General features: G+C 35.2%; 1 protein-coding gene across 10 annotated transcripts in view; it reads left to right on the top strand.

Annotated features, from left to right (window-relative positions):
- Positions 1 to 26,450, top strand: part of BCAS3 (BCAS3 microtubule associated cell migration factor) — a 344,925-nt gene that overhangs the window by 16,959 nt on the left and 301,516 nt on the right. For all 10 annotated transcript variants that reach the window (XM_062012154.1, XM_062012155.1, XM_062012152.1 and 7 more), the window contains 2 exons: positions 522 to 603; positions 7,972 to 8,044. In XM_062012154.1, the coding sequence (XP_061868138.1) occupies positions 522 to 603; positions 7,972 to 8,044 (155 nt within the window). The remainder of the gene's footprint in view (positions 1 to 521; positions 604 to 7,971; positions 8,045 to 26,450) is intronic.

Raw genomic sequence — 26,450 nt, 5'->3', positions numbered from 1 at the left:
GATTGCCACCAGTGACTAGCTTGACTTCCAATTTTTAAACATGGTTTTCACACCTGGAGAATATGGAATCTACCAATATATCAAGTTATTTGCTGTTTTGCCACCGATGTTTGTTATTCCTGATCATTGGCTAGTTAGCATTTTTCTTAGAAACATGTGCTATATGGAATAAATGCTTGTGGTTCAGATTCCTTGGGTTTTTGTGAATTTCAGTCAACTTCACGTCTTGTTTCTTAGTCATTAATAGTAGATAGTGGTAGTATCTCATTCACACAATCTAAGGCATGTGCTTTTAGAGCCAGGCTGTCTCTATTGCTGTAGTTGGTGTTAAGACTTACAAGATATTTTCATTTAGAGAAATGGTGGATGATAGGTTAGAAAGATAATGTTTTACCAACTTACTTTCTTAACTACCTTTTGTACAATATCTTTCTATCTACTTTCTTACCTACTAAATATATTTTTATAAGTATAGATATTTTTTTTTTACATTGTATGTTTATAATCCATGTGTTTTGCAGATCAGTGGTGAAGCTCAGGAACTCTTTTCTGTCCGCCATGGTCCAGTTCGAGCTGCACGGGTTTTACCAGCTCCACAAATCAGTAAGTATTTAGTTATATGTCTCATAATCTTCAGATTTCAGTGCTGCTGTATTTGTGGGTTAGAGGCTATCTTAAGTATATCTACCCTCAGAGATCAGTCCAGAGATGTTAATGATTCTTTTTGGAAACAATTATTATGAATATTTTATTGCTATAAAATAGTACTTCAAATCACTTGGTTTTTTTATAGCAAGATGGTGTCTGAAAGACCCAGAAATGGTTAACTTTTATTAAAAATTCCCGTTACAGTGCAGCATAATGTCACTTTATAAAGTGATACCCTTCTAAACTCTTAAACTCCATAGAAGGATAAGAATTTTTTTCTTGTTACCCATTCAGGAGCTGAAACTGGAACAATGTCAGTAAGATAATGCAAGAAGTAGTCATCTAAGTAATCCAGTTTGTACAAAGAGAAAACATTTTTCTCTGATTATTTAAATGTTTTATTTATGAGAAAATATCAAGTATTTTCTAAACTGTGATCTAAACAGTCTACTAATGCTTTAAGTGTAGCAACTGCAGTGTTTTATGAGGTTTTTAAAAGAGGCTGCTGTTTCACTCCAGTAAAAGTAAAGACACAATGGAATTTGGGTTTTGGGGCGGTACTAGCTTCTAATTTGTTCCTCTTTTGCTTATTTTGTATAAACTTTATTCAAACAGTTTGACCTCTTTAGTGGTTGAACTTTTATCATGATCCCTTGACTGCTGATAGGCACCTCCTCTCTTTTACTGCTTAAATACGGTTTTATCAAATTCTAAGACAAGCTCCTTAGTTTAACAGGATTGTTTAAGAAACTCTGAGTTAACTATCTGAAAGAGTTCTTAGTTCTATTTTCTCTGACAATAAAATAGTGCTTTCTAATTTTTCAGTCTAGTAAGTTACACTGCTTATGAACTTCAAGCAGTCTTGAAGTCTTGTCTTTGTCTCCAAATAGCATATATTTAGCATCTGACAGTGATAGTTGTTGCATTAGAAAACTATTCAAATTAGCTCATATTAAATTAAGCCAAACCTTTTAAATACATGTTTTGGTCTCTTTTTACATGGCTTGGTTTAAGTAAATCTTTGATTAAAAGTACATGAATGTATCATTGACCAGTATCTGGAATCAGATAAAAGTAAAGCTGTAATAAGAGGCCTTAGATAACTAACACATGAGCTTTAATGATTCTGAACAAAATAAAAGGAATTTGTAAAGGAGACGCTGATTACCATCAGTAGTCTCAAACACTGTTTTACTGTAAAGCTGTAAAGAGGGAATTATTGAAAATAAGACTCTCTTGGTGGATGGATTTGGCATGTTCCTAGAAACAGATCTTAGTTTATGATAAGAGCCTCATTCCCAGGTGTGAAAGGAAAGCTCATGGTTTTAACTTGGTGACTTTACAGAAGCAGAATTTAATAGTTGTCAACTATTTTGTTAAAATACTGTAGTCCTTTGATGTTAGATCCTCTGCTGCATCATGTGCTTCATAGCAGAATAAAGCATTGTTTCAAAAGAGTTACTGCAGACAGACTTATTTCATGCAGACTTGTTGCAAAAGAAACCTTCTCAAATCTGATTTAGCAGGTTATAAGTGGTCCTACTAGCAGGAACGTTGTGCAGTATCTGGAGCTGGCTTTGCATGCTGCCAGCTTGGACCCAGTGAGGTTTATTACTTCAGGCTTTGTGCCATGCTAGAGCAGTTAAATGGCTTCTGGAACTGTTTTGACCTGGCAGCTACAATGCCATGATCATGCAGGGTTTTGTCTGAGCTAACAAACCAGTCAAGACCTGACCTGGTCCAGCACTGCAGCGCTTTGATGTCTCTGTGTCCGTGGCATGATTGGTCTGCAGCCTGGATAAGATGTCCGTAAAGAAATGAGAGATTTCTGTAAATAGCACTGAAAAATGTAGATATTCACTCTTCTCTGTGGACAGAGAATATCTGCTTTTGCCTTCAGCAGCAGATATGGCTTTATATTTTACAGCTTGCAGCATAAATGACCTTTTTAAAGACTGAAGGTCTACAAGGTGGCCAAATTTTGGGCTTAAGAGAGGAGATAAAGTTGCATAGCTAATACTCAGAATATGAGAACATCTCTGTCTGGACACTGTCAGTCTTAGAAAGAATACCAAGTCCTGTCACTTGGCATGCCACACGCTGGGCCATCTAGTTGGTACAGCTTTATAACTCACCTAGCTCTTCACTTTCAAATCTGTATGCTGTGATTGAGTTTAGTGCTTATTTATATGTATACAAGTGCCTGGTTTTGGTGGGCTTTGGATTTCTGTCTCTTCAGATAAAACAAGTATACAAGAAAGATGTTTGAAGACAAATTGGTCAGACTTGATAATTATTAGAGAGAAGAAAATGCTACGTGGTAGACAAAAACAAAGCTGTAACTTTGTCAGTTAAATTTAGCAGCTGTGAAGGGGAAATTGCAGTTGGTAATGTCATTGTAGTTATTGATAGTGAAAGAATGAAGCAAAAATCAGGGTGTGTTAACTCCTTCCTCCATTTTAGTATTCAGGTTTGTAATGTCTACTACTCAAGTTATTCTGTATTGGGTTTTCTCTCACACAATATCAAATGGCTCTTTTAGCCACACTAACCTAACCTAATTATTCATATTCTTTGTTCAACATGTTTTCTAATTTTTCACCACTTCCTCTAGATGATACTTTTCTCACTTTTCTGAAGTAACTGACTGCATCAATACACACTCGTAAAATTGAAATGATACTGAATTTGAGCCCTGGGGTTTATTAAATGTTCTGTCTTGGATATTCCTGTGGTGGTCTTGTGCTTTTTCTCTTTTGAATAGCATTTCTGTGATATTTACAGAAATATTAAAACTATTACTTATTTAGCATTTCTGTGTTAAGTTGTATGTTCTTTGACCTATGAAGTCACTGCTGAAAAAATCTTCAGAACTCTTCTAGTATTTTTAGAACTTTGTTGTGTTTTGACTCCATTTTGAGGTCTGTTACATATATACTTCTGAAGTCAGTGCTAAGCAAATAATACATGTACTTCAAATAGCTTTGCTATTCTTTTTCCTACAAAATCAGAATATTGCTACTTTCTGAAATGAGTTAGTGCTGCAGGTCTCTCATTTTTCATTACTTATCCCAGGTTGTTTTACAAAACCCTTGCCAAATACCTGCTTTCTCCCTTGTGCTATCCCATTTATTAAGGTAGGCTTGCATGGTTTAAAAGTCTATTAAGAAACGAGGAAAAGCTGCAGGAATTGCATTATGTGTGGTAGTTCATGGTTAAAGGGTACATGATGACAGGCTTCTGTGTTGAAGTTTAGATCAGTCATTGTCTGTGAAACCTATTTCCATGTCTCAGCATTATGAAAATAAATTCCTGCAATGAACTGAATTAATTTGTCGCCATTTTCTAGATGATATTGCTTGCAGAAAGATGATATAATGGTCTTACATTTCTCAATGAATTTGACTGTTCAGTCAAATTAACTGATAAGGAAAAAAACAAATAAAGAAAGAAATAAAAGAAAAAAAAAAATCAAAGGTACTGTGTTTAGAACCAAAGGGACCTTATGGAGGAACTGCTGAAAACTAGAATTAACGTGAAAGCTAAAATTAATTGAGACACAGTAGTTTTTCATTTGAAAATCTAAAGTTATTGAAAGTTTAAATTTTGCAACAAATTTCCCTCTCGACTCTTCTGTTTATAACTTTGATGTTGGCAAAATAAAATGTGAACCTCAAAAGCTGACTCAGTTTTATGTGCAGGTATACTTAAATGAGCTATAATATTTAGGTTGCTTTTTAAGGGAGGGCAGATGTGGGCTTTGTATATATTCTACCACTTGGGTGGCTTAGTGGTTTTAAGTCCCTGAAGACCAAAATAACTGCATAGTATGTATAGTAGAGGAACTAGCCCTAGAAGCTGAACAAGCAGTAGCAGTTGGTAGCTAGATTTGGACTGGGGAACGTGGGCCATGCAGGTGTGCATTTCAGTTTTGGTGTTTTGTAACTGTAATGTGGGTTGCTGTGGTATAATGAATGTTAATGTGTATGGGTTATAGAAATTACAGAACAGAATTGTCAAGCAAGTAGCAAGTAAGCTTTTTATAAATATTATAGGGAAGAAATTTTCAACATGACATTTAAAAATACTAATTTCTTTGAAGCTGTGTGGACTGACCTGTATGCCACCATTTCACTTCTGGCCACATCATGTCAATGCTTTAGACCAACACACCTTAAACTTTCACCATGTTAGACCAATATGTCCTTTAAGGTTTTTTTTTTAACAAGATTCAGTCAAACTAAAATACTTCTGTCTGTCTTCAATTAATGTGTGACTCTAGAAAATTATTCTCTAGCAAGTATTTAAAGGTAATGTTTTGGGTTTTTTTTCATATGGAAGCTAGGTAGTTATCAGAGAATAAAACTATAGTGCTTTGCAGAAGAAAAATGTAGTATAAACATGCATAGATCTGTCTCTTTGAGCAAGCTGCCAAGATAATGTTCTCAAGCCACTGTCACTTCTTGCAACATTGCTGTCCCATCTCAGAAATGTGAGGATGGGATGGACTGAAGAGGCAGGAGAGGCATGGAAATGTACTGGAGTTGAAGGGAGTTCATTTTTATTCTTCAAAAAGGTGTGCTGCTGCTGCTGCTATTGTTGTTGTTACTGTTGTTATTGGCATTATTGAGAGACCTTAGTAGGCCCAAGAGATATCTGTTCACAGTTTCATCAGAAGTACAGTACATAAGCTGCTTTGAGCTTATGTGTGGATAACCTTTTGACTCCGTAAAGTTCTAAATGTTGATTTGTAGGAAATTTCATTTAGCCACAGGGTTTTTTTTCAGTTTTAAGTACACTAACTGAAGTTAGATTTGTTTTAAAAAACCCATATATCGTTTAGCTAAATGGAGCTGTAGGTAAGGTGGTGCCTTGTTGGCAGGAGGGGCAGTTTTCATTACTTTAATTGTGTGATTTGTCAGGATTTTCAGCTTTCTATAAATGCTCTAGTGTTATATGACAGAATTAAAAGGATTTAGAATAAAAGGAGTTTAAGAAAAAGACTTTGCAACAGGATTTCAATACTTTTTATATTTGAGAGATTTAGCTAGCTGTTTTTCATTTCCATCATGCTGATGCATTTTGTTAAACACTGTGTTTGGAGCAGGTGTGCACAACGTCAGTACATCGCACATGCAAATAAACACAATTTTACAAATAAAAATTAATCCACCACAACTTGGAAGATTAAATTCCACTGCAGAACTAGAAAGGGTTGCTGACTCCATTAAGCATTGCAGAGAACAACACATGGTGCTCTTTGCAATCTCATGAATGGCACCACTATTAACCTGATTTAATGCCCTGCAGAGTCCTCAAAATAATGATCCTTTTCTACAGTATTAATATTTACATTCTGAAAGTATGTATTTGAAGTAGAAAATGGATTTTTTTAAAATGAGGATATCAGTCATTACAGACTGAATTCAGAAGTTTAAGCACCCATTGTACAAATGTTGCAAATATGTATTAAAGACTGGTATTCCTTTTGGTTTTGTACAGTTGTTTCCCTGGACTCCCACTTTTCTTCCCCTTGCTCTCCCTTACTTGTTAAACTTAGAACTAGATGATAAAGAAACACATGAGTTCATATCTCTAATATATCCTAGCTTAAATGAAAAGAAGCATAGTTAAATACTTAAAGTGAAATTCTGGTTCCACTTAAATCAATGTCAGAACTCCTGGTAGTCAGCATTTCACCCTTGATGCTTAGAGACTAGCTAAGTGAACAGAAACAAATGGAGTTCATCTGTTACTTGTATTAAAGAAAACAAATTGGTTGCCAGATTCTTAAGAAGACTGTATGTTTCATTTATCAATTTACAGGTCAGTACATACAGTACAGGTAGGACTCAAAAGCCCTTGAAATAATAGGAATAAAAGGAAAATACATTTGTCTGTTTTAGGTTACTTGTAAAGCTATTGTTAATGGTGAAATTATTGATGTGACCCATTTGACTTTATAAATACTCCAATGTGTAGGAGGGAAGACTTATCCTTGTACAGATGAGAGCACTGAAGAGTTTTTGTTACAAATTAATTGCAAGTACCTGAGATATTAATAATTAACAGAGTCTGTTATGTGAAAATGTATATTGTTAATTGTTGTGCCTTTGAGTAATTGATTTAGTGCAGTACACTAGTATTTGTGAATTAAATTTTGAACAGCCTATATTCTAATATTCTTCATAGATCAAAGGATTTAGTCTGTAATGGAAAAAAACCTTTCCATTATTCACCACACAAATGCAGACCTATAGATAGTTAATTTAAAAGGCAAAAGTTGAAGGAAAATGGAAGAAATCTAGGAGCAGTGGCAGAGTTGATTGTTATTCTGTTATTTATGTTGAGTAGAAATATATTCTGGAATTTCAAAACATTCACAAGTAGAAGAGAGATTTTCTGCTCAATTTCACTTTTATTTCTGTTTATGTAGAAATAAGGCAAAGTTTTCAAAACTTTGAAAATCTTGTTTTAAGAAGCATGGTGTGTTTAACAATGTGATGTTTGTGAAGCAAAAGTGTGACTGCAGCTTGGGAAGACAAAGGTTGGTTCTAATTGCGAAGCTCTGCACAGATCCCAGGGCAGGCAGAACTGTCTCAGCAGCTGAATTAGAGCAGAGACGAGTCCAGACCAAACTGTTGCTGGGGCTACGCTGGTGTTAACCTGGTGAAGCCAACCTTAAAAGTACATTGGGCTTGGTGTGTTTGCACTTCAAGTGAACAGCAGGCGTAGCTTGAGTCTCTCTGGAAGTTGTTGGAGGTTGCTTTCTTAAAGGTTTAAACTGCTTCGTGGTGGAACTTACTGAAGACTGTTTGGGCAAATACTAACAGCACAGCTTGTCACATGCAAGAAAGTGGCTGCTCTCTTTCTGAGCTCTTGTGGTTAAGACCATTTGACTCTACTTCTACCTCCATATAATAAACTGGAAACCAGTGTGTGAAATCCATGCAGTTTGTGAAAGCCTTTTTACAGGCAACTTTTATAAAACAATTAGAAGTGAGCGTTACCTGTTACAGAAACCTTAGTCCCAAATGAAATGAGTAGCAAGTAACTCCTAAATCCTGCCCAGATTTTGCTACTTGTTTTGTTAGTCATTGCTGTCTCTTGCAAGAGCAATTCTTCCAGTGTTCATGACTCTACCTATTATTTGTATTTCTATCAGTAATCTTGCACAGGCTGTGAATTTTGTGAGTTTTTATATATTCAATATCCTTCCAATATTTTGGGCCACCACAACATATACACCTGGACTTTAAAAGTGACACCAACAGTGCATAATGGTGTACTGCTTTTTTTTTTTCTTTCTTTCCTTCTCATTAGGTGCTCAGAAATGTGATAATTTTTCTGAGAAGCGACCCCTTCTTGGTGTGTGTAAAAGCATCGGATCTTCTGGGTAAGACTATTTGTTGTGAATAAAGTCTAATATATAGATTATAGTATAATCTAAAAGACAGTAGATTACAGCTTTAAAGTTCTATTCCTTTTCTGCTAATGGGATAACCCTGTGAAGTGCTTTTAAAGTTTTCTTCAGTGTGTCAGCACACATTTGCCTATGGCTTAAGGTTTTTAGAGACTCTTGATGTAAAATAGTGAAGAGGTATTTTGAATTGATTTCATTTTCAGTGTAATCGCTATCTTACAATTAACCTTTTCAGATATTAATCCTGGTCATAATTATTACTGAGAAGTGTCTAAAGTAATATCTATGTCTTACAAAAGTAATTAAAGGATGCTTTCAAGCAGTAGTCACTGCTGAATGAATTACAAGCAGCAAGCAATTTCATTGTCACAGTCATTCACTGTTTGTTAGCAAAATACATGTGAACTCTACTTCTAGTTAGAAAAATAAGTTAACAGTCTTGTCTTATGCCCTCTGGACAGTACTGTAGTATTGCTTCTCTTATAAAAGAGAGCCTTAAGATATTTTGTGTGTTTGATATGTTGATTCAGACAATGCAAAGGATTTATATCTATACCTACAGGAAAATATTTGCTTTTCAAATGTAATCCTCTACACAGCGATTCAAAGGCTAAACAGTTGAAGTAAATCTTCTTATGGTAGTAAGGCTAATTCTGTGCCACACCCTTTTCAATTAAGAACTTAATCACTCTGGGTGTGGAGAAAGACTATCAAGTCTCTCTATATTTCTCTCTATATATTATTACTGTATTAAACTACAATACTAATGTTACTGGTCTTAAATGTTTAAAACCGAAACCATGTAGGAGACAGAAGTGAAATGTCTTTCGATTGATATGTTTACAAGTTGCGAAACTGTTCTTAGTGCCTTTTCTCCTTCCCCTTCCCATAAGTGCAATCTAGTGACTAACTTTTTCTAAATAAGAGTGCATGTAACTGGTAATAAAAATACTACTCTTAGAGGACTTTCTGTCATAATCCAAACAGTGTATTTATATATATAAAAGATATGATGGATGGAAAAAACTTTCCTTCATACATTTGCTTTAGAAGAAGCTGAGATATCTGACAAATGAACAAGCTGTAAGGATTGTGAGTTTCACTGTTGATGTATTCCTTTTAAATTGGCTCGAATGTTGCACTTCTTTTTTCATTGGTTACATTCATAGACAATTTTGTTACATTTCTATGATGATTGTTATTCATAAAGATGAATTTATGTAGAACATTAAAATAGCTATGTTACAAATGGCTTTTGAACAGTTTTAGTTCTGTTTTTAACTTGATGTTTTGTGCTTAACATAATTTTCTGTACATCTGAATGGTTGTGGACAGATAAAACACCTTGTTTAATCATATGTCTGAAGAAAATACTGCATTTATTCTAGAATATTTATTCCAAAGCACTTGATTTTCACTACAATAATCTTCTCACCTACTTTGGAGATTATGCTGGCTATGTCATGATATACTGCAGCTGTCAGCACACTACTGGAAATGTGCATGGAAAAGGAGGCCTATTCTGTCTACTGAAATGGCAAGGGAAATAATCAGTGAAATGATGTAGCACTGACACGAAAATTTTTCCTGTTGAGCAGAAAGGTAAACCAAGTGTCTAAAGGACTGAATGACTTTTCTCAAAGGCAACTAGCCCAAAGGAGATTAAGGGTGAAATCCAAGTCTTCCAACACACAATCTGTTATACTGATACATTAAACTACATTGTCTGTCTTTAGTACAAATTTAATGAGGTTGGACATTGTTATCACAATAGGGCCAATGTCTTTATCTTTTGCAAGATGTAGTCTCAAAAGAAAACAGTTCCACCAGCACAGCCCTACCCTTATCTCCATCCTTACTAGGACACCACCTTGTCACTTTTTTCAAGGAGAAATATGTCACCTCCTCAAGTGCAGCTGCTACTTCCAACAGTTCTCTGGCTTTTTCCTATGCAAATCTTACCCAGGTTATTGTATAAAATCTGTCAGAATCATTTACCAAGAAGAATAATTCCAGGGAATACAAAAGCTTTGAATTCTTCGGCCTTGATAATCATTTAGATTTTTCCTAGCAGTTCTTAAAAATTTCTGACTTCTGGTTGCTCTACTTGTAGCTGTTGTTCCTCTTTTCCTTCAACATTCTTGGTAATTTTGACATTTCCAAGTAAGTTCTTGTTTTTATCTGTTATTAATAAACGAGGGCCGTAGTTAATGTTTTGGAAGATTTGGTGGCTGACACCATGACTTAATGAATATTTTTGGCCCATGCTGTATCTTTTCCCTGGCAAGCATTTATATAGCGTGCTTTTTCAGTACCTATTTTAGAAAGTGCTTTGAAGTTGTTAATTTTCTCCATGGAAGCTGAACAATAAGTGCATATTACACCTGATTTGTTAATAACCTACTGAGTTTTTATCATTCTTCATTACAGCTTAGGACTCACTGTAAATTATCCCATGCTGTTCTTGACCATAAGAAAACCTATGTGCTGAAGAGTTCTGAGTACTGTATGCACACAGTTCTGCATGACAGATGAGTGATTGTATTTATGAATGTGTTGATATGTGTTGTGATTTGTATGGACTCGTGTACATATATTCACATGCATAAAAGTCTTTGAGAAATTCGAATTCAGCAGTTATGACGATTACATGAACAAGTTTTAACAGTTAAAGGTGCTAAACCATTAACATAATACAAATCTGATAGAATGTAGTTTTTTATCTAGATCCAACGCACTGTCATTTAATAGTATTTTATCTTTTAGGACTACATCAATGAGATAGTGATATATTCAGTTTCGGAGCTGGGATTTCCTGGTTCTGACCACCAGTCTGCATTAGTGGTTACCATCAGGAAATTCTTCTTTTTTTTTCCTTTAGCTGTAGAGTAAATACATTGCAATGCATTATTATGAGGAAAATAGGATGAAAAGATATTCTTTTGGATGGAGAATATTTTTCAGTATGGAATCCAAAGAATTTTCATGTAATCATGAATTAATAACTTCAAAAATATCACTTATTGAACAACTTCAGTATTTTTTGCTATCCCTTTAATGTACCCTGTACTTTCATGGAAAGAAATTAAGGAATAATTGTGCCTGTGGTAATATGCTAGGATTTTTTTCCTTCATTATGAAACAAAGGTGAGTATAAAAGTACATTATGCAATATGATGTTTTCCTGAAATCAGTGTGTAGATTTGTTTCATTCCTGAAATGACAATGAAAAAAAACCATTCAGGAATGAAACAAATCTAAATACTGATTTCAGGCAAACATAATTTTTGTTTTCTAAACAAAATGATGTATCTGAGTTGTGGTGTGTGCCTTGTATCTGAGTTTCTGACTAGCTTTTGATACACACGTTTTTGTATTTAGAAGTCAATTTTTCCATCTAGTAAAATGGTTGAAATATCTAGCATGGGGGTTGGACTAGATGATCTTTAAAGGTCTCCTTCCAACCCAAACCGTTCTGTGATTCACTATATAATCTTTTCAAAACAATAGTTTTCACAGCTCCCCAAAAGAATGCAGTCTTGACACATAAATGGGAAACAGATTGTGTGTTTTGGCTGATACAACTCTGCTGGTTTAGATGTTGGTTCAGTCAACTTCAGTCTTAGATTACAAGATTTGCAAATTAAAGGAAAACCAAAAAGGAAAGAGCATCTGCGTAAACTTTGGTTATGTGGAGTTTTGAACAGACACATTTACTTTGTTCTTGGTGATAAGATAAACAAATCTTTATACACACACAAAAAGAACTGTTGGGTTTGGGTACATATTAGTGAATTTTCTAGGTGGTGAAACATCAGGATTAGAATAATAGGCATGTATAGTAATCAGATAACTACATGAGTACAGTGAATTGAAAGATCAGTTATACGAGACTAAAATGTAAGCGTTTGAGGTGAGTAGTCATTCCAGCCTTCTACGTTGTGGCGAGTGAAGGGCCTCAGTCAGTAGCCTATGCAGCCAGTCCGTGACATGTGTTAGGTTTCTAGCATATATTTTTAGAATGACATATTCATTTAATGATGTCAAATAATGGAAAATTTTGGATGACTTGAAGAATTGGAAGGAGGTCATTTAAGAGCATGAGAAGCAAGAGGTAATCTTTTTTAATCATGGGAGGAGAAAGGAAATGAGGGCAAGTTGACGAAGGAGGAGTAGTTGGAGGAAACAAAATGTATTGCTTTGGCTAGCCAGCTTTTTTTTTTGCTGCTGGTCAGTTAACAAGGCAAAACAATTGGCAACAGAATTTCAGGAAGCATGCTTTATTAACATGGCTACTATACATTAAAACCTACTAACCTTACACAAGTTAAACTCAGGAATGCGTTTATGGCAGTCTTAAGGTTTAGGTAGAAAGCAACTTTGCATGAGTAAGAAGAGAAATAAATAAAGCATTAATATTTTCTCACATTAATATTCTGGAATCACATGACCCCATTCCTTATCTGGCCAAGTAACTAGTTGATGCTAAAATCCAGTGTCCAGTTTGAGGTGTCTGTGGATTTTAATGTTTAAAATTAGCTAGCTGTGAAATGATTTGTCAGAGACAAACAGCAAAGCTTACCAGAAGGATCACCCTAGAGAAGAAAATTTATCTGTGATGAATGAAGTTCTTGTTCACATTTCTCACACTGCTCAGAGAGACTGTCCCTGGAATATTTTTACTGTAATACTGTTCAAAATGCAGCGGTTATGCCATGGACTCACCTGGCTATGCCAGAGACTTGATCATGCAATTGATTGTGTAAAGGGTGTGTCCACTTGAGAGAAAATACAGAACATTTTTTTTCAAATGACACATAAAAATGAGTTGGACAGATGGTTATAACTTTCAATTGTATTGGACACCATGAGATAGACTTTATGAAGTTTGTTAAATATTTGTGGTCTTTTTTTTGAAGACTATGCACAATTTAGTCATATTTTCTGTCATAGAATCATAGAATGGTATACTGTCTAGGATGTAAAAGTTCAAGTTTGGAGAGAGGAAACTTAATTCTTTTAGTTCTAAAAAGTGTAGTAAAACCTTTGAAGTTGGTTAAAGCTCTCTCATTTCTGTTATCTTTGAGAGATGGAATCCCAAAGGCTCTTCTACTGTTGAAAACCTGTAAAGCATCATTAACTGCAAAGTGTGCTGTGCTGTCAACTGCCTTGCAAAGATTTCCTTCCATTCTAGCAGATGAAGAACATTATTCTCTCTAGTTATTGTAGGAAAAATCAGTTTAGTCTTAACAGGTTCTATGGTAGCTTTTTAAGACCCTGAGAGACTCAACCTCTGAGTAAAGTAGTTTAAATTCCTTTTAGTGATGTTGAATTTGATTGTTATGTGCTAAAGATAGCAAATGTTCCTCATTTCAAAAAGAGCTCTTCAGATCCCAGATTTTTTTTTTTCTTGTAACTTGTTTCTATAATTGTATCAATGTACTTCAGTTATTTTTGTCATGTTTAAATAGTGTTTACTGGTAATTCTCTGAATTTTCTCACAGATTAAAATGCTGGGAGATACAGCTTTAAGGGAATAAGGTGGTGTTTCCATTTGTAAATACCAAGTGTAGGAAAGATCTGGTGTTCTTCTGATATACCAAATGTTTGTCTGAGTGAACTATAGCAGCAAGAAACAACCTTTGAACTATAATAAACTGTTAATCTTGGATCAAAACTAGAAGGAAGAAAAGGAGTATTTGAGGTCAGACTTTGACCAGTTGGTGAGAACTACGGGTAGTTTTGACCTTCTAAAGCATTGATTTATTAATCTGTGAGAAGATAAACCTTTTCTGAGTGATACTTGGGATAGCTTGGAGGTTTGGGAGAGTGGATTTCTGAGCTGAGGCATAGTTTCATTTTACTGCTGATCCAACCCCCCACTATGTGTAATGATACAGGGAGGAGATGGAGGGAAGGAAGTTGCCGTTTGCTAAATGCACAGCCAGATAAAACCAGCTGGAGCACATACCTTCCTTGAGTAACTTGTCAAAAGAAGCACTACAGGGAAAAGATAATGCACAGCGCCATTACAGGCAAAGCTGCTGGTTCCAGGGCCACTTTAAATTCCACTTTAAATTATTAAATACTGTAAACGCTATAAAGTTAATTAGAAGAGGAACAAACTCTACAAAGATAAATGTGTTTTCAATATGTTTCTCAGGGAGGGTACAGTAGAAACCAGTGAATGAGAGGAAATTTATTTCTGGCAGCACTCTAGACATGGAACTGTGGTTGAACTTTTTACCCTAATTACGTCCCCGCTAATGCCTGCAGCGGTCTGGAATCAAAGTGGCCCTTCAGGCCCTGGAAAGTCTCTGATGTGGCGAGCGTTTGTTGTGTGAGGAGGGTAACTTAAGAAAAAACGGAATATTGTGACAGGATTTTTCAAAATTTCTCAGTTACCACCCACCTCACTTGTTGCCTACAAAAATAGAGTAATTGTTTGCATCTGTGTGTTTTTGTCTGTCTTAGAAATAACTGTTATAAATCAACGTGACATAGACTCAGGGAACAGTTGAGGATTATATTTTCTTTTCTTATATGTTTTAGGGTTATTTCTATGTTATATCCACTAGAAGGATTTAAAGTTCATTGCAAAACAGTTACAAGTTTCACGGTCATTCAAGTTGTTCTCTTTTTCATTAGGATACTGACACCATCAGATACCGAGTCCTCAATAGATGCTGTTTAATATCTTTTTCTTAAATAGTGGCTGTTGCTTCATGCTCATACTTTAAGCAGCTAATTACAAACTGCATTAACTTCCAGCCCTTATATCTGTATTGTTACACAACTGCTGCAACTTGAGTAACTCACTTCAACTTAACAGTATTTGAGCTTTGCATCTGTTACTAAATGCTATTTTATTTCTTACAGTGGTCTCTCTGGAGTCCTTATCCTTTTTCTTTTCTTTCTTTTCTTCACTAATATTTAATATACAGAGGAAATGTCAAGGGAGCTGCCGAGCTCAAGCATTCGTGTATGGATTAGATTCTTTTAAGTCTTTGAAGTATGGAAAAAGGTAATTAAAATAGAAGAGGTGTAATCCATTACTAAAAGGATATAACTACTCTTTTTCTTTAGTTCTGAACTGTTTTTTTGAAGCAGAGTAAATATATTTTTGGAGCTTAAAAATGTTAAATTTACAAAGCATTTAAGGTCAGTAATGCAGTAAATTTGTCTTCAGTAATTCAGAATAGAGATTTAGAAGACCTTCTTTTGAAAAAGCTGTAAGGCATGTTCTTAAAAAAAACCCAATCTTGCTTAATCCCGTCTTTCTTTAACTTCTGACTAGGTAATATAGTCAGAATATCAGCTGAAGAGACTCTTTACCACATTTTTGGATGCTCACAAACTTGTTTTAAAAATTGCCTGTCATTTGAATTATTAATGGAATATTTGTACAGTATAATTACCTCATTTTACAAATAAGGAATTTATAACTTAACTCTGAAAGTTTTAATCAGTTTTGCCTGTGCAGTGTGAAGGACGGCATCTCCCATTTCACCATCTGCTGTATTAGGTAACTGTCTCAGTGACTGAGAAGGCAATATTTCTGTGTGCCTTTCCTCAGCAATTGTGGAAATATCAACCACATTTTAACTATGAAAATCCTCCAAATTTTATTGAAAATTATCCAGTAAAGGGAGGTGGCTATATCGGTGGCTTCACTGAGAGAAAGTCTATAACTTAAGGTAACCCTTTTTTGATGTCAGCAATTCATGTAGGATCTCAACCTTAAGGGAAGTTTAAAGATAAGCAGGCCACTTGTTTTGCTGTTCACAGGGTTCCTTGTTCAGGTACTATTTTGTAAGTTCAAACCAGCTTTCAGTGAGTTCAGTTACAGTGAAAATTCTGCATATCTGTAGAATGTGGTCATCAAATCATAAAGTAAATCAAGATGTAAGAACAAATAATTTTGGCCAACTTCATGTGACCAGAAGCTCATAGTGGCTTTGTTGTTCACAGTGTTTTTCAAGTGCTTTATAAGATCTAAGCATATCTCTGCTCAACTTCAGTCATATGCACTCTAAAACTCTCTAATTCTTTCTTGGAAATGGGCTTGTTTTCAAGCTTCTCAAAAATTGTAATTTGAACCATATACTAGCGTATAAACAATTAAGGTTTATTAGACTCAGGAGCAACTGAAAGATGTCCTATAATGATTGCTGTCATGCAATTTGAGGCAGAGGCTACTTAATACAGAGGTGATGAAGTGTTGCCCAATCCCATTAGTTTCTGCTTATGTTGTTAATGACACCAATGGCAAACCTATTTTAGGTAAAACAAGTTGGTACAAGGTTTTGTGTTTAATGTTGAATCCAAAAAGTGGTTTTGCAGGGGAGTTGGGATGGCGGGGCAGGCGGGCGTGGAGCTTCTTGCTTAATTTGGCCTTTGTTTGCGGTGATTACATGTGAGAAGAGGCCAATAGGCCTGTCAGAGCCATGAATCATAAGGTAAAGCACAGAAAAGAAAAACTGAAATCTAAAGAAATTTGTTACAAGAATCAACAGGATAAAATATTAGACCCTTCACAATACCTTAATTGTGTTAACAATTGCAGGTAAAAACACCTTTAAAATATTGATTACTGAGTATTTGGTCACACACAATCTGGGGCCTTTAACATACACAGCTTGTAGAGGAACATGACACAATAGCTGAGCAAAGATTTGGTCTGTATTTTTGTAGAAGCTTTGCAGTGTGTTTCAGAGGAATGAGTTATGTTGATTCGATTGGTTTTAGCTTTTGGTCCAATTATTAGTCAAGTGTAACACACAATGCCTCAAGCATATCAAATCAGTTTACATACGCTGTGGTAATCAACTACCATCTATATTGACCTTGCTATCTTCTGATACACTGTTGATCAGAATGTACTGTCAAAAAAAAAGCCTCAAAAGAAAGCAAGAAACCTTTGCTAGTGATTTAGATTCTTATCCATATTGGCAGTTTATAAAATGTAGGGCTAACTGTGGCTATGAGACTGTAAGTGGCTCCACAAAATGTTCTGGGTTCTACCCATGCCTAGTGATATTAGTCTGGGTATTTCAGCATAAATTTGCTCTCAGTGTTGTGCTCCCAGAAATCTGGTATTTTTCTGTTAAGCTGTGACATGTGATCATCTCTTGATATGCAAAAAGTTTTGCCATTTTTTAACTTTGGTCCATCTTGTATGATCTTGAAGATTAGTGTGGCAATGATTATGATACAAATTACATGTATTTGTTTTAGGTGTGAGTTCTGCTTCATTTGATAGTAAGAAGGACAAGACAATTCTTAAATTTATTTCATTCTGTGTTTTTGGAGTAAACACATGTACCAGATCATAAGCTTAATCAGCTGATCATAGGTTAATCTTTGATAGAAGTATGACAAATGCAGTTGTATTCTACTCAGAAGTTAATCTTTGCTCATGAGGTGCAGGATTTACGGAGATTTTCCCAGTTAAGTGTATGTTCATAAAATGATCAAGGACAGCCAGGGCAGGTTCATAACTTTCGTCTAAAAGGACCATTTGGTTACATGCAAGAACAAAATCTAGTCCAGCATATACTAAAAAAAAAAGATTCTGATCTCTAAAGTGAAGCTCCAGATGTACTTTTCCTCAGTGATAGGGTCAAGTAAGCCTTGTAGATGAACAAATCTCTTGAGATGCTGCTAATCTTCCTATATTAACTAACTTGAAATATGATGGGACAGCTATGTTTTGTAACATGTGGTATGCCTCAGTGAAGTGGAAAGTGTGTCACACTCTGGTCTCTCTGCAAGAGCATGCCACAGCTGAGAAGCCAGCTTGTGCTATATTTTACACTTCAGTGACAGACATGCCACATGCTGTAGAATGAAGCAATGTAATACAACATGCTGTGGTACGTAGAGGTAGTTTGTGTTGAAGGCTGTTGCATGGCTTTATTTAGCTTCATGCAATTTGAAATGTAAAAAAACAACCCAAACAAATCTAGAAAGTCTGTTCTGATGATGAGAATGAGTAATGTTGTTATGGGCAGAAAACACAATAGTAGAAACATGTTACATACTGCTGGTAATGCAGACTGTGGGAAGAACCATCTGCTCCTCAAATGGAAGAGTAATTTGAGGTTGCTAAATGTGTTGATATTTTTTAGGATTCACCTTCTCTTTTTAGCTGATGCTACTGTTCTTATGGTATCTGCTACCATAATTCCAATATGTGGATTAAAAACAAATCTTCAGTTTTCTTCTCCTTGTTGGTGTATGACAGAATTTTTGTGATACCTTGACTATAGATGGGAAGCAAAGGATTTAACTAGAACAAAAGTGGATACTGTTGGAAGTGCTTGGAACTTGGCCTTTAAAATGTGGTATATGCTTTTTTTTTTTTTTAGAAGCTTGTTTGGTGATAATTTTTCTGTATTCAAATCTCTTTAAAGAAACATGGAGTGTATTGTGCTAGGAGAAGAGTAGTACGCAGGGTTATTCTCTTACAGAAAACTCAATTTCCAAACTAATTTGCTGGTAATAGATTTTCTATTTTAGTATGTGATAATTTTGTACTTATCAACAAATGGAACATTTCTTAAATATTTTTAAGGGAAAACTTTCTATGTATTGTTTGAAACTAAGGTCATCTTTTGGCACCTTTTAAAAAGAAGTAGCAACATCTGGAACTATACAGTTCAATATAACTGCAGATTTGCCCCTTAGTACTTTGGTTTGAGCATTTGACATGTCTGAAATTCTCAGAATGAATACTATAGGAATGGGCTGGCAACTGTTTCTCACAGGTATGAAGCTTGTGTATTGTCTTCTAAAGTTATGATGTCTTGTCTGATGATGAGTCAATATTAAATACTCCATCCTAGGATCTTCTTGAATTATTAACGCAACACAGTCTTTTTTTTCCCCCCCTACCACCTATGTTCTTCCTCTAGTGCTTTTTGGATAATAAACCATTAGAATTGGGACTTTTCTTGTGTCTGGTATGTTTATGCCCATTTGTGGTGCACATGTGTAGTATATCCGTTATGCTTTATTGTTACGGTAAGTGGCTGCACTTGATCTCCTGGAGGGGAGTGTTGACTTTGCCACTTAGAAGCAGGACTTAACAACTGATTCATGGAACAGTAATTAGAACAGCTTCACAGAAGTTTGTAGGTATAAGACTCTGCATAGTAAATATGTGATAAATAAGGACAAAAGAGTGGAGAAGAAGGCAAAAGAAAACAGAGTTGAATTTGTTTATTTGGGTTTTTTTTAACTAAAAAAAAAATGATCTCATGGAAGAAACTGAGACTTGTGTTATAGGATAGAAACTGAAGTATGTGTAGGCAGATAAAAGTCTTCTTTCTCCTGCTCAAAATCAGTGAATTCCAAATATTATTTCCTTACCTTAGCTAGCCATACAGAGAGTGTAGAAATAAACAGCAAACAGTTCCCTGCCATGAAATTGGCTTTTTATTACAATTTATTAAATCTCTTCCAAAGGTGCCTATCTTTTACCATAGCTCTTTACTTATATTGATTAAAAAAGTTACTGGATTATAAAAATGTATGTAATGGCCCTTGAAAAGGACAATATGTACAGGACTAGGTAGAACATTTTAAAAGCACTTACAAATAGTAACATAGACATAGGATAGACATGAAGAAGAAGACAAAGAATTTACTTGCTTTACAATAAGCTTATTTTATTCTGCTATTACAGTTAAGTATTGTTTGAACAGTGTTACAAAGCTTGTAATCATATGGACATGTAATTTATTTAGTTACAGATTTTGCCTTTTAATGAAGATTAGCTTCTTTAAGAGTCATTTTTGCTCAAGACAAAATGGGAACTGCTTTGGTTTAAATTGATATGATGTAACATGGTTGCTCAACACATTTGTCATCTATAATTTATAGAATTAATTTATACCTGGGCAGCTAATTATGATAACATAAATTTGCTTGTAAGCAGGAAAGATTTATACAGTACCACACCTCATGGCAAAAGATAGTTATTTTCACCAGAGAATTGGGATTTATGTCACTGCAGAAACAGAAAAACAAGATACTGACAGCTTTCCAGCAGTGGTTGACAAGCTTCAGGACCAGCAGACCACTGTCAAGCCTCAGGTCGTCTCTTAGACCACGACTGGAGTTATGCATGGAGACAGAAACCAGTCCTTCCTAAGTCAGCCCTGAACTGTTTTAATAGTTAAACTCTATACAATGAGTTTATACAATGAGCTTTACTTATGAAATTACAGAAACAAAATACTCTTAACCTTGAAAAAAAAGAAGTGAATGATTAAGGCAGGTTTTAAACATTAGAATTGGTAAAATGAAGGGATAAAGACTTCAGATACTTGTTTTCATCAAAAAGGAGTGGTACTTACCAGTTCTTTGCATCTTTATTCTGTCTGCTTGAAATAGTGTTACCCAGGAACTGATGCATGTTAGTTCACCTTTTATGTATTTACTTTCTTCAAAACTTAGTGATCTACCTGCATGCTGTACACACAGATGGCTAAACTAACTTTTGTCTAGTAGTCTTTTTGGCACAGTCACACAAATCCCATCTTTTTTGCTTTCCACGCATAAGCAATGTGGGTTTTTTCACTATGTCTTTTTGAGATATTCAGGCTGAGACTTGCAGTTTTCCTGTAGCAAAGTGGTTTCTGCAGAGTCGGTTAACTTTTGAAAATATTTTTGTGACATGCCTGTGAGACTATGAAAATGGTGAGCTATGAAGATGGAACTTTTCTTACTAGGCTGATAGACTTGGCCAAAATATTTCAGGAAGATGTAATAGTGAAGTTTGTACCTCTTGGTATTTAACACAAATATTTTAGTTCTGTATCAAATAATTTCCTTCCTTATATTTAAGGGATTAGATTTAGTAACATGTCTAAGATTGGTGCAGGTTTTCATTATTTAGAAGTGTTTCCATGCTTTTTGCAATTTGTGGTACACTTAAAATGTCTCTGCTACTTTGTGTTTCACTGCTACACACAGTTTTTTGGGAAGTATCATCTCCTTAGAAATTTTACTCTGCTTTTTCTGATTTTGAAGAAATCTGTTAAGTATCATGAATAAAAGTAAGAAAATTACTTTTGGGTTGAGTTTTCAAGCTTTTATTGTGAAAAGTTTGGATGCAGAGAGACAGGGAATTTTAGGGGACTAGACGGTGAAAGTTTTAATGAAAGCTTTGTCTGCAGTGGTGTTTAAAGAAGGAATAATGTAATACTTTAAATATTTTTTAAAAAGTTTTCTTCTGGTGTGCCTCCCAGAAAGAAGGTGAAAATACTGCAATACTGAAGAGAGCTCAGAGGAAGACTGCAAATACGTGCTAGGCCAGGAAAACAAGCCTTACAACTTAAGGCTTAAAAGACTTTTAATTTTACTGCAGATCAGTTAGTGACTGGATTGCTTTGGATGACTTAGCAAAAGATAACCAAATACAGTGAGCTTTTTTTTTGTGATGTTTACAAAGACGTAAATGCTAAAGAGCAGAACGTGCACAAATTATGTCTTGCAATAAGAAGTATTTTCATATAAATAAAATTATCTAAATGTTGGAACAACTTACATAAAACCAGAGGACTTGTTTGAAGTCTTTTCAGACAAGATTAGGTGAAAAAAAAAAATTCTTGGGAGCTTCTGGGACATTTTGTGCATGGCCTGGAAAGACATGATGGTCCTTTTTGTATTGAAATCTGTTTAATCTGAGCAAACCTTCTTCAGGGGCCTTGAGGAGAACAGAATTGCCTTTGTGGTCACAAAATGCTAATAATACTACTACAAAGATCATAATCAAATGTCATGCTTCAACTTCCCAGTGTAAAAGTTCGGGAAGGAATTTTTCCAGTATACAATTCATTAACTCTGTTCTGTGTGCTCTGGTTTTGTTTTGCTTTTCTTCCCCTTCTATAACGTGTCAGAGAGAAGCCACAGCTAGTGCAGGTCACAGAATAATCTTAACCGCTGCACTGCTGTTTAGAAACTTGTACATGTGTCACTGTCATTCCTGTATGAAAGCTTTTCCTTTACCAATAACTTATTAATAGATTTGGTGCTTTATAAAGTAGTAATTTTAAAAAACCTTTCTGGAGTAACTTGCTGTATGGATCTTATGGGCATACCTTGTCCTGGCAGTTCCTTGGACTTGCTGTCACTTTTCTCTCTCCTATTTTCTATATGTGACATGCTGTTCAGTTCCAGGGCTGAATTGCTTTTAAAGCTTTTGAGCTAGGTGTAAGAAAGATATCTAGGTGAAACTTAATGGCCTGCATTAGACGGGAAGTCTAGGTGATGTAATGGTCTCTTTTGACTTGACAATGAAATAAGCTGGTTTTTTTTGTAAAGTAAGTTATGAAGCTGCATTCCATTTAAGACACCTGACAAGTTAATATTTACAGAAACAGCCTTTTTTTTCTTTACCCCACAGGTTGTTAAAGCTGGGCCTAATATGAGTTTGTTGTACTATTAGGGTTTTTGAGTATTATCCCAGTCTAAACTTTAATATTTTTACCTTTTCTTAAAGGCACCAAAAGTAATTTTAAAAAAGAAAGACTTTTTTTGTCATATTTTAGATCAAGTATTGTGATGAGTGGAAGTTTTTTAATGCTTTTTTCATTATAGAAAACTCTTTCTGTTGCCTTGCACGTGATGAAGGTCGATACATGACAGAGGAATAAAAACATATTTTTTTTAATGTGGAAACTATGAAAGAGAAAGAAAGGAATGATTACTCTAGAAAATCTGATGTTGATATGTGCAATATTTGTCCTGAGTAAATACAGAAAGAAACTGCCTTGTAAGGGTACAGAACAAGGCAGATGTAATCTAATTCTTCATGTAATTGGAGAAGGATGGAGCTCATTGTAATGCAGTTTCAACAGGCGAGAGGGACATGCAGCACACTGCAGAGTGGCACCTCAGATGAGGATCAATTTATACATAGCAGCTGGAAATAAGCTATTTCCCTTACTCCATCACGTGAAGTACAGTTACCAAAAAGAGACTCTTGGTGGAGAATGCTATAGTGCTTGCAGATATCAATGTTGTCTTTACTAAAGGACATTGAGGCATAACAACTGAGTCAATAGAAGCTGACGTTAACCCATCTTTAGAACAACTTTTTGTGACAAGATTTGGTAGGTTATTTATAGTACTGATATTGCTTAGAATCCCTGTAATGCTGTGTTCTTGAAAAGTGATTGATTTTCTCTGTCTGTTAGGTTGGTCCATGTAATCTCTTCATGTCATCTCATTGCTAATTTGATGAAGGCCTGGTGGTCAGCTTTCTCAGCCAAAGCTCTATTTAAATGTTATGTCTCAAACTTTTTTTTTCTTTCTGGACTCTTGAGTCCATTCTGTAACTGATGTCCACTCTCTCCTTGAGTGGGATGTTGTTTATCATGTGGCAGAGAGGGGAGAGGCAGCAGGGAGGAAAATAAAACACTTATAAGCAGGTCTTTCTACACACAGAAAATTTTGGCTTTGTGTTAGTTCCATCAGTCTTCTCATTTTTTTTATATAAAAAGTGTGTGTGTTTTATGCAGTATATTGTCTCTGTATGCAAACATTTTACACAAAGCTTTTATAAACTGTGTGACTCACAGCTAGCAAATCTGTGAAGAGGTGATGGTTATGTCCTGATGCATAAGCACAGATGTAGCCAAGTGCCAGCTGTACAAGGCATCTGTTATTTTTCTTGTATCCTTGCACTGCAACTGTCAAAGAAAAGAAGATACAAGAGTGAGTGTATTTGTATCTTTTTTAATGCCAGCATTTTTAAGTTGTTGGTGAATTTGTATCCATTAGTATTAAAGAAGTCATTGATACCTCTGCATTAAGCAGCTATTTTAACAATCAGGATACATAATGAAAATTTGTCAATAATCTGTGGGAGTAATTAGTGAGATTTTATTTTTGGTGATAGACTTGATGTTGTTACCAAACATCAAGACAGCAAAACCAAACTGTTTTCACATTTATGTCTTAGTCCCTCCTCTTTACATCACCATAACCACTGATAACACTGAAATATGCTTGGAGCCATCATCAACAAGATGTACATGAACCTCCAGTCTCTCTAAAAGAAAAGCTTCTTAGCTAGAAGTCCTCTTGCTTGGTTTTCTTCCAAATAGTAGCTTAGGCTTAGATAGGACATCAACTAGTCTGTTGCAGGCATGCTTACTTACAATGTCTATATGATCCTCTGATGAAATGCATATTTGTGACTATTCCTGAAACAGAGCAAGATGCAGAACTGTAGTTTTGTGCAATTCTAAGGTTTTGAGAACTTCCAATTGTCAGGAGATGATTTTGAAAGTTTGTGGGGCTCCATCTTGCAATCTGTGGTGGTTTTGGTGGTGTTCTTTGGTTGTTTGGATACTTCTGATTTTGTAATTAAAATGTAAATGTATTGATTACAGAAATGTTATTGTTCTTAAAAATGGTGTTATATTTAATTTTTGATTACATACTTTTTTAAAAATGAGTGAAGAAAATTCTTAATGAGTTAAAAGGAGTTGAGATGTCTTAACTTTTAAAAGGTATATCCAGGGCTCTAGATTTTTAAAGGGAACACTGTAATCTGAAACATGGACTGTACAAATCCCTGAATTCCCTGTTTCAAGAAGACTGGGAATTAGAAGTAGTTCAGTAGAGATTATAAAGTGTCAAGAAATGCTGCACTGTGCTGCAAGTCTGTGGTGACAAGCCAGTTCTAGCTTTCACAGCCCTATTGCACATCTTTCATTGCTTAATTCATGTGCTTCTCCTTCCTTTCTTGCTTCCGTGCTTGTTAGACCTTTCACTGAGCCTTTTCAGTGAACTAACTTTGGGGAGAATTCCCTCTAGAGGAGAAAAGTGTTATTTCTGTTGATTTAATATGCTAAAATGTGTTAAAATGGAATCCAGTTCATTTTGGAGGCTGGGCAAGGAAAGTATCCTTCCTCTTCTAGAAGAATTGATGTTGCTGCTAGCTGAGGAGATGTAAAGGAGAGTAAAGAAAGACCATTCAGATGACCCATACTTTTAGAATGCTTGAGAAATAATGACTTTGAAAAAGAAAGGCAGTTTTGCAGTGTTGGGGAATCCTTGCTGTGTGGGGTACTGTTGAACAAGGAAATGAAAAATCCTTGATTTTTTTTCTTTATTGATTTGCTACTGAGGCCTGGTCAGAAAAGAATGTGACATTATGAATTGTGTCATTACTCATCTAGATACACAGATTTTGGAATCAAATTTCCAAATTTAAATGATGCTAATTTAATGAATGTTGTGTCCAATGAATTGAGAGTGTTCAGTAGCAAATGAGGTTTGTAACAGCCATTACTTTGAACAGGAAGAGGAACTAAAATAACTAGAAGAAAATGGTAAAGACAAATCTTTTCTGCTTATTGAAACTGATTTTTTTTCCTGTCCACCTTTAGAAGACTGATAAAGAGCAACCACTTATATTTCCAATCTTCCACCCTTTTAGTTTCATAGTAGATGGATAAAGCACTTTGCTGAAAAAAGGGAGTTTCCCAGGAAAGCATTCTCACTATCTAAAGACTTGTGATTACACCGAGTATCTGTGCTGCAGGAGCACTAGTTTTATGGAAAAAGAAAGGACTACAAGTGTGACTTTTTTCTGGCTATTGCCATTTATTTGTGATGATCTCAGTAGTATCAGGTCTCAGGAGTATCCTCAAATCTTTGAATTTATTTTAGAAAACTATTAAAAAACCCCAGGCATACATATTATTTTCTGGTTATGGTTTGCAGTGTACCATTGAATTTAAAGAAAGATAACATTTGGAAAGAGGACTTGTGAATAAGAGCTAGGTAGAAGTTGAGAGTACTTCTGGCCTAGGCCAAACTGCTACTTGTCTATTAGTACTTGAACTCAGGTTCTTGGGTTTTAGCCAGTGTAATTTAAAAAAACATTGATAGAAGGATCTTACCACGATCAGCCAAAACAAAGGTATGACATAATGCTGTCACTGAAATGAATAATAATAATAATTATTATGAATACCCATTTTTTGGTGCAGTACATAGTAGAAGTTACATGCTCTTCAGTTGTGGTCATGTAGGTTAGCTACATGTCAAATCAAATTGGAACTGTTCAATAGAAGCTTGCATGGAAATAGTAATTGGTGTCAGTTGTGCTAAAATCTTTTTAGCAATACCAGCTTCTGGAATTTCCTATAGGTAATAAATGTGCTTAAATCAAGAAAGTTTGTAGGTAGACCTTGCTGTGGTTGTCCATGTTTTCTAGCAGCAGTAAGCGTTTAGTGTAAAGCAACTGGGCTTGAGTCTCATCGTTTCAAAAGTGTTTTTGAAGGGCCTTTGAAGTGCATAAAGTAATAAATAGCACCCTCTAGTTATTAGCTGAGATATGTGCCTAGAAAAATTT

The sequence above is a fragment of the Colius striatus genome, chromosome 20, assembly GCF_028858725.1.
Source record: "Colius striatus isolate bColStr4 chromosome 20, bColStr4.1.hap1, whole genome shotgun sequence".
NCBI lineage: Eukaryota > Metazoa > Chordata > Aves > Coliiformes > Coliidae > Colius > Colius striatus.
The sequence above is the reverse complement of the archived record's forward strand: the minus strand, read 5'-3'. Positions and strand labels throughout refer to the sequence as shown.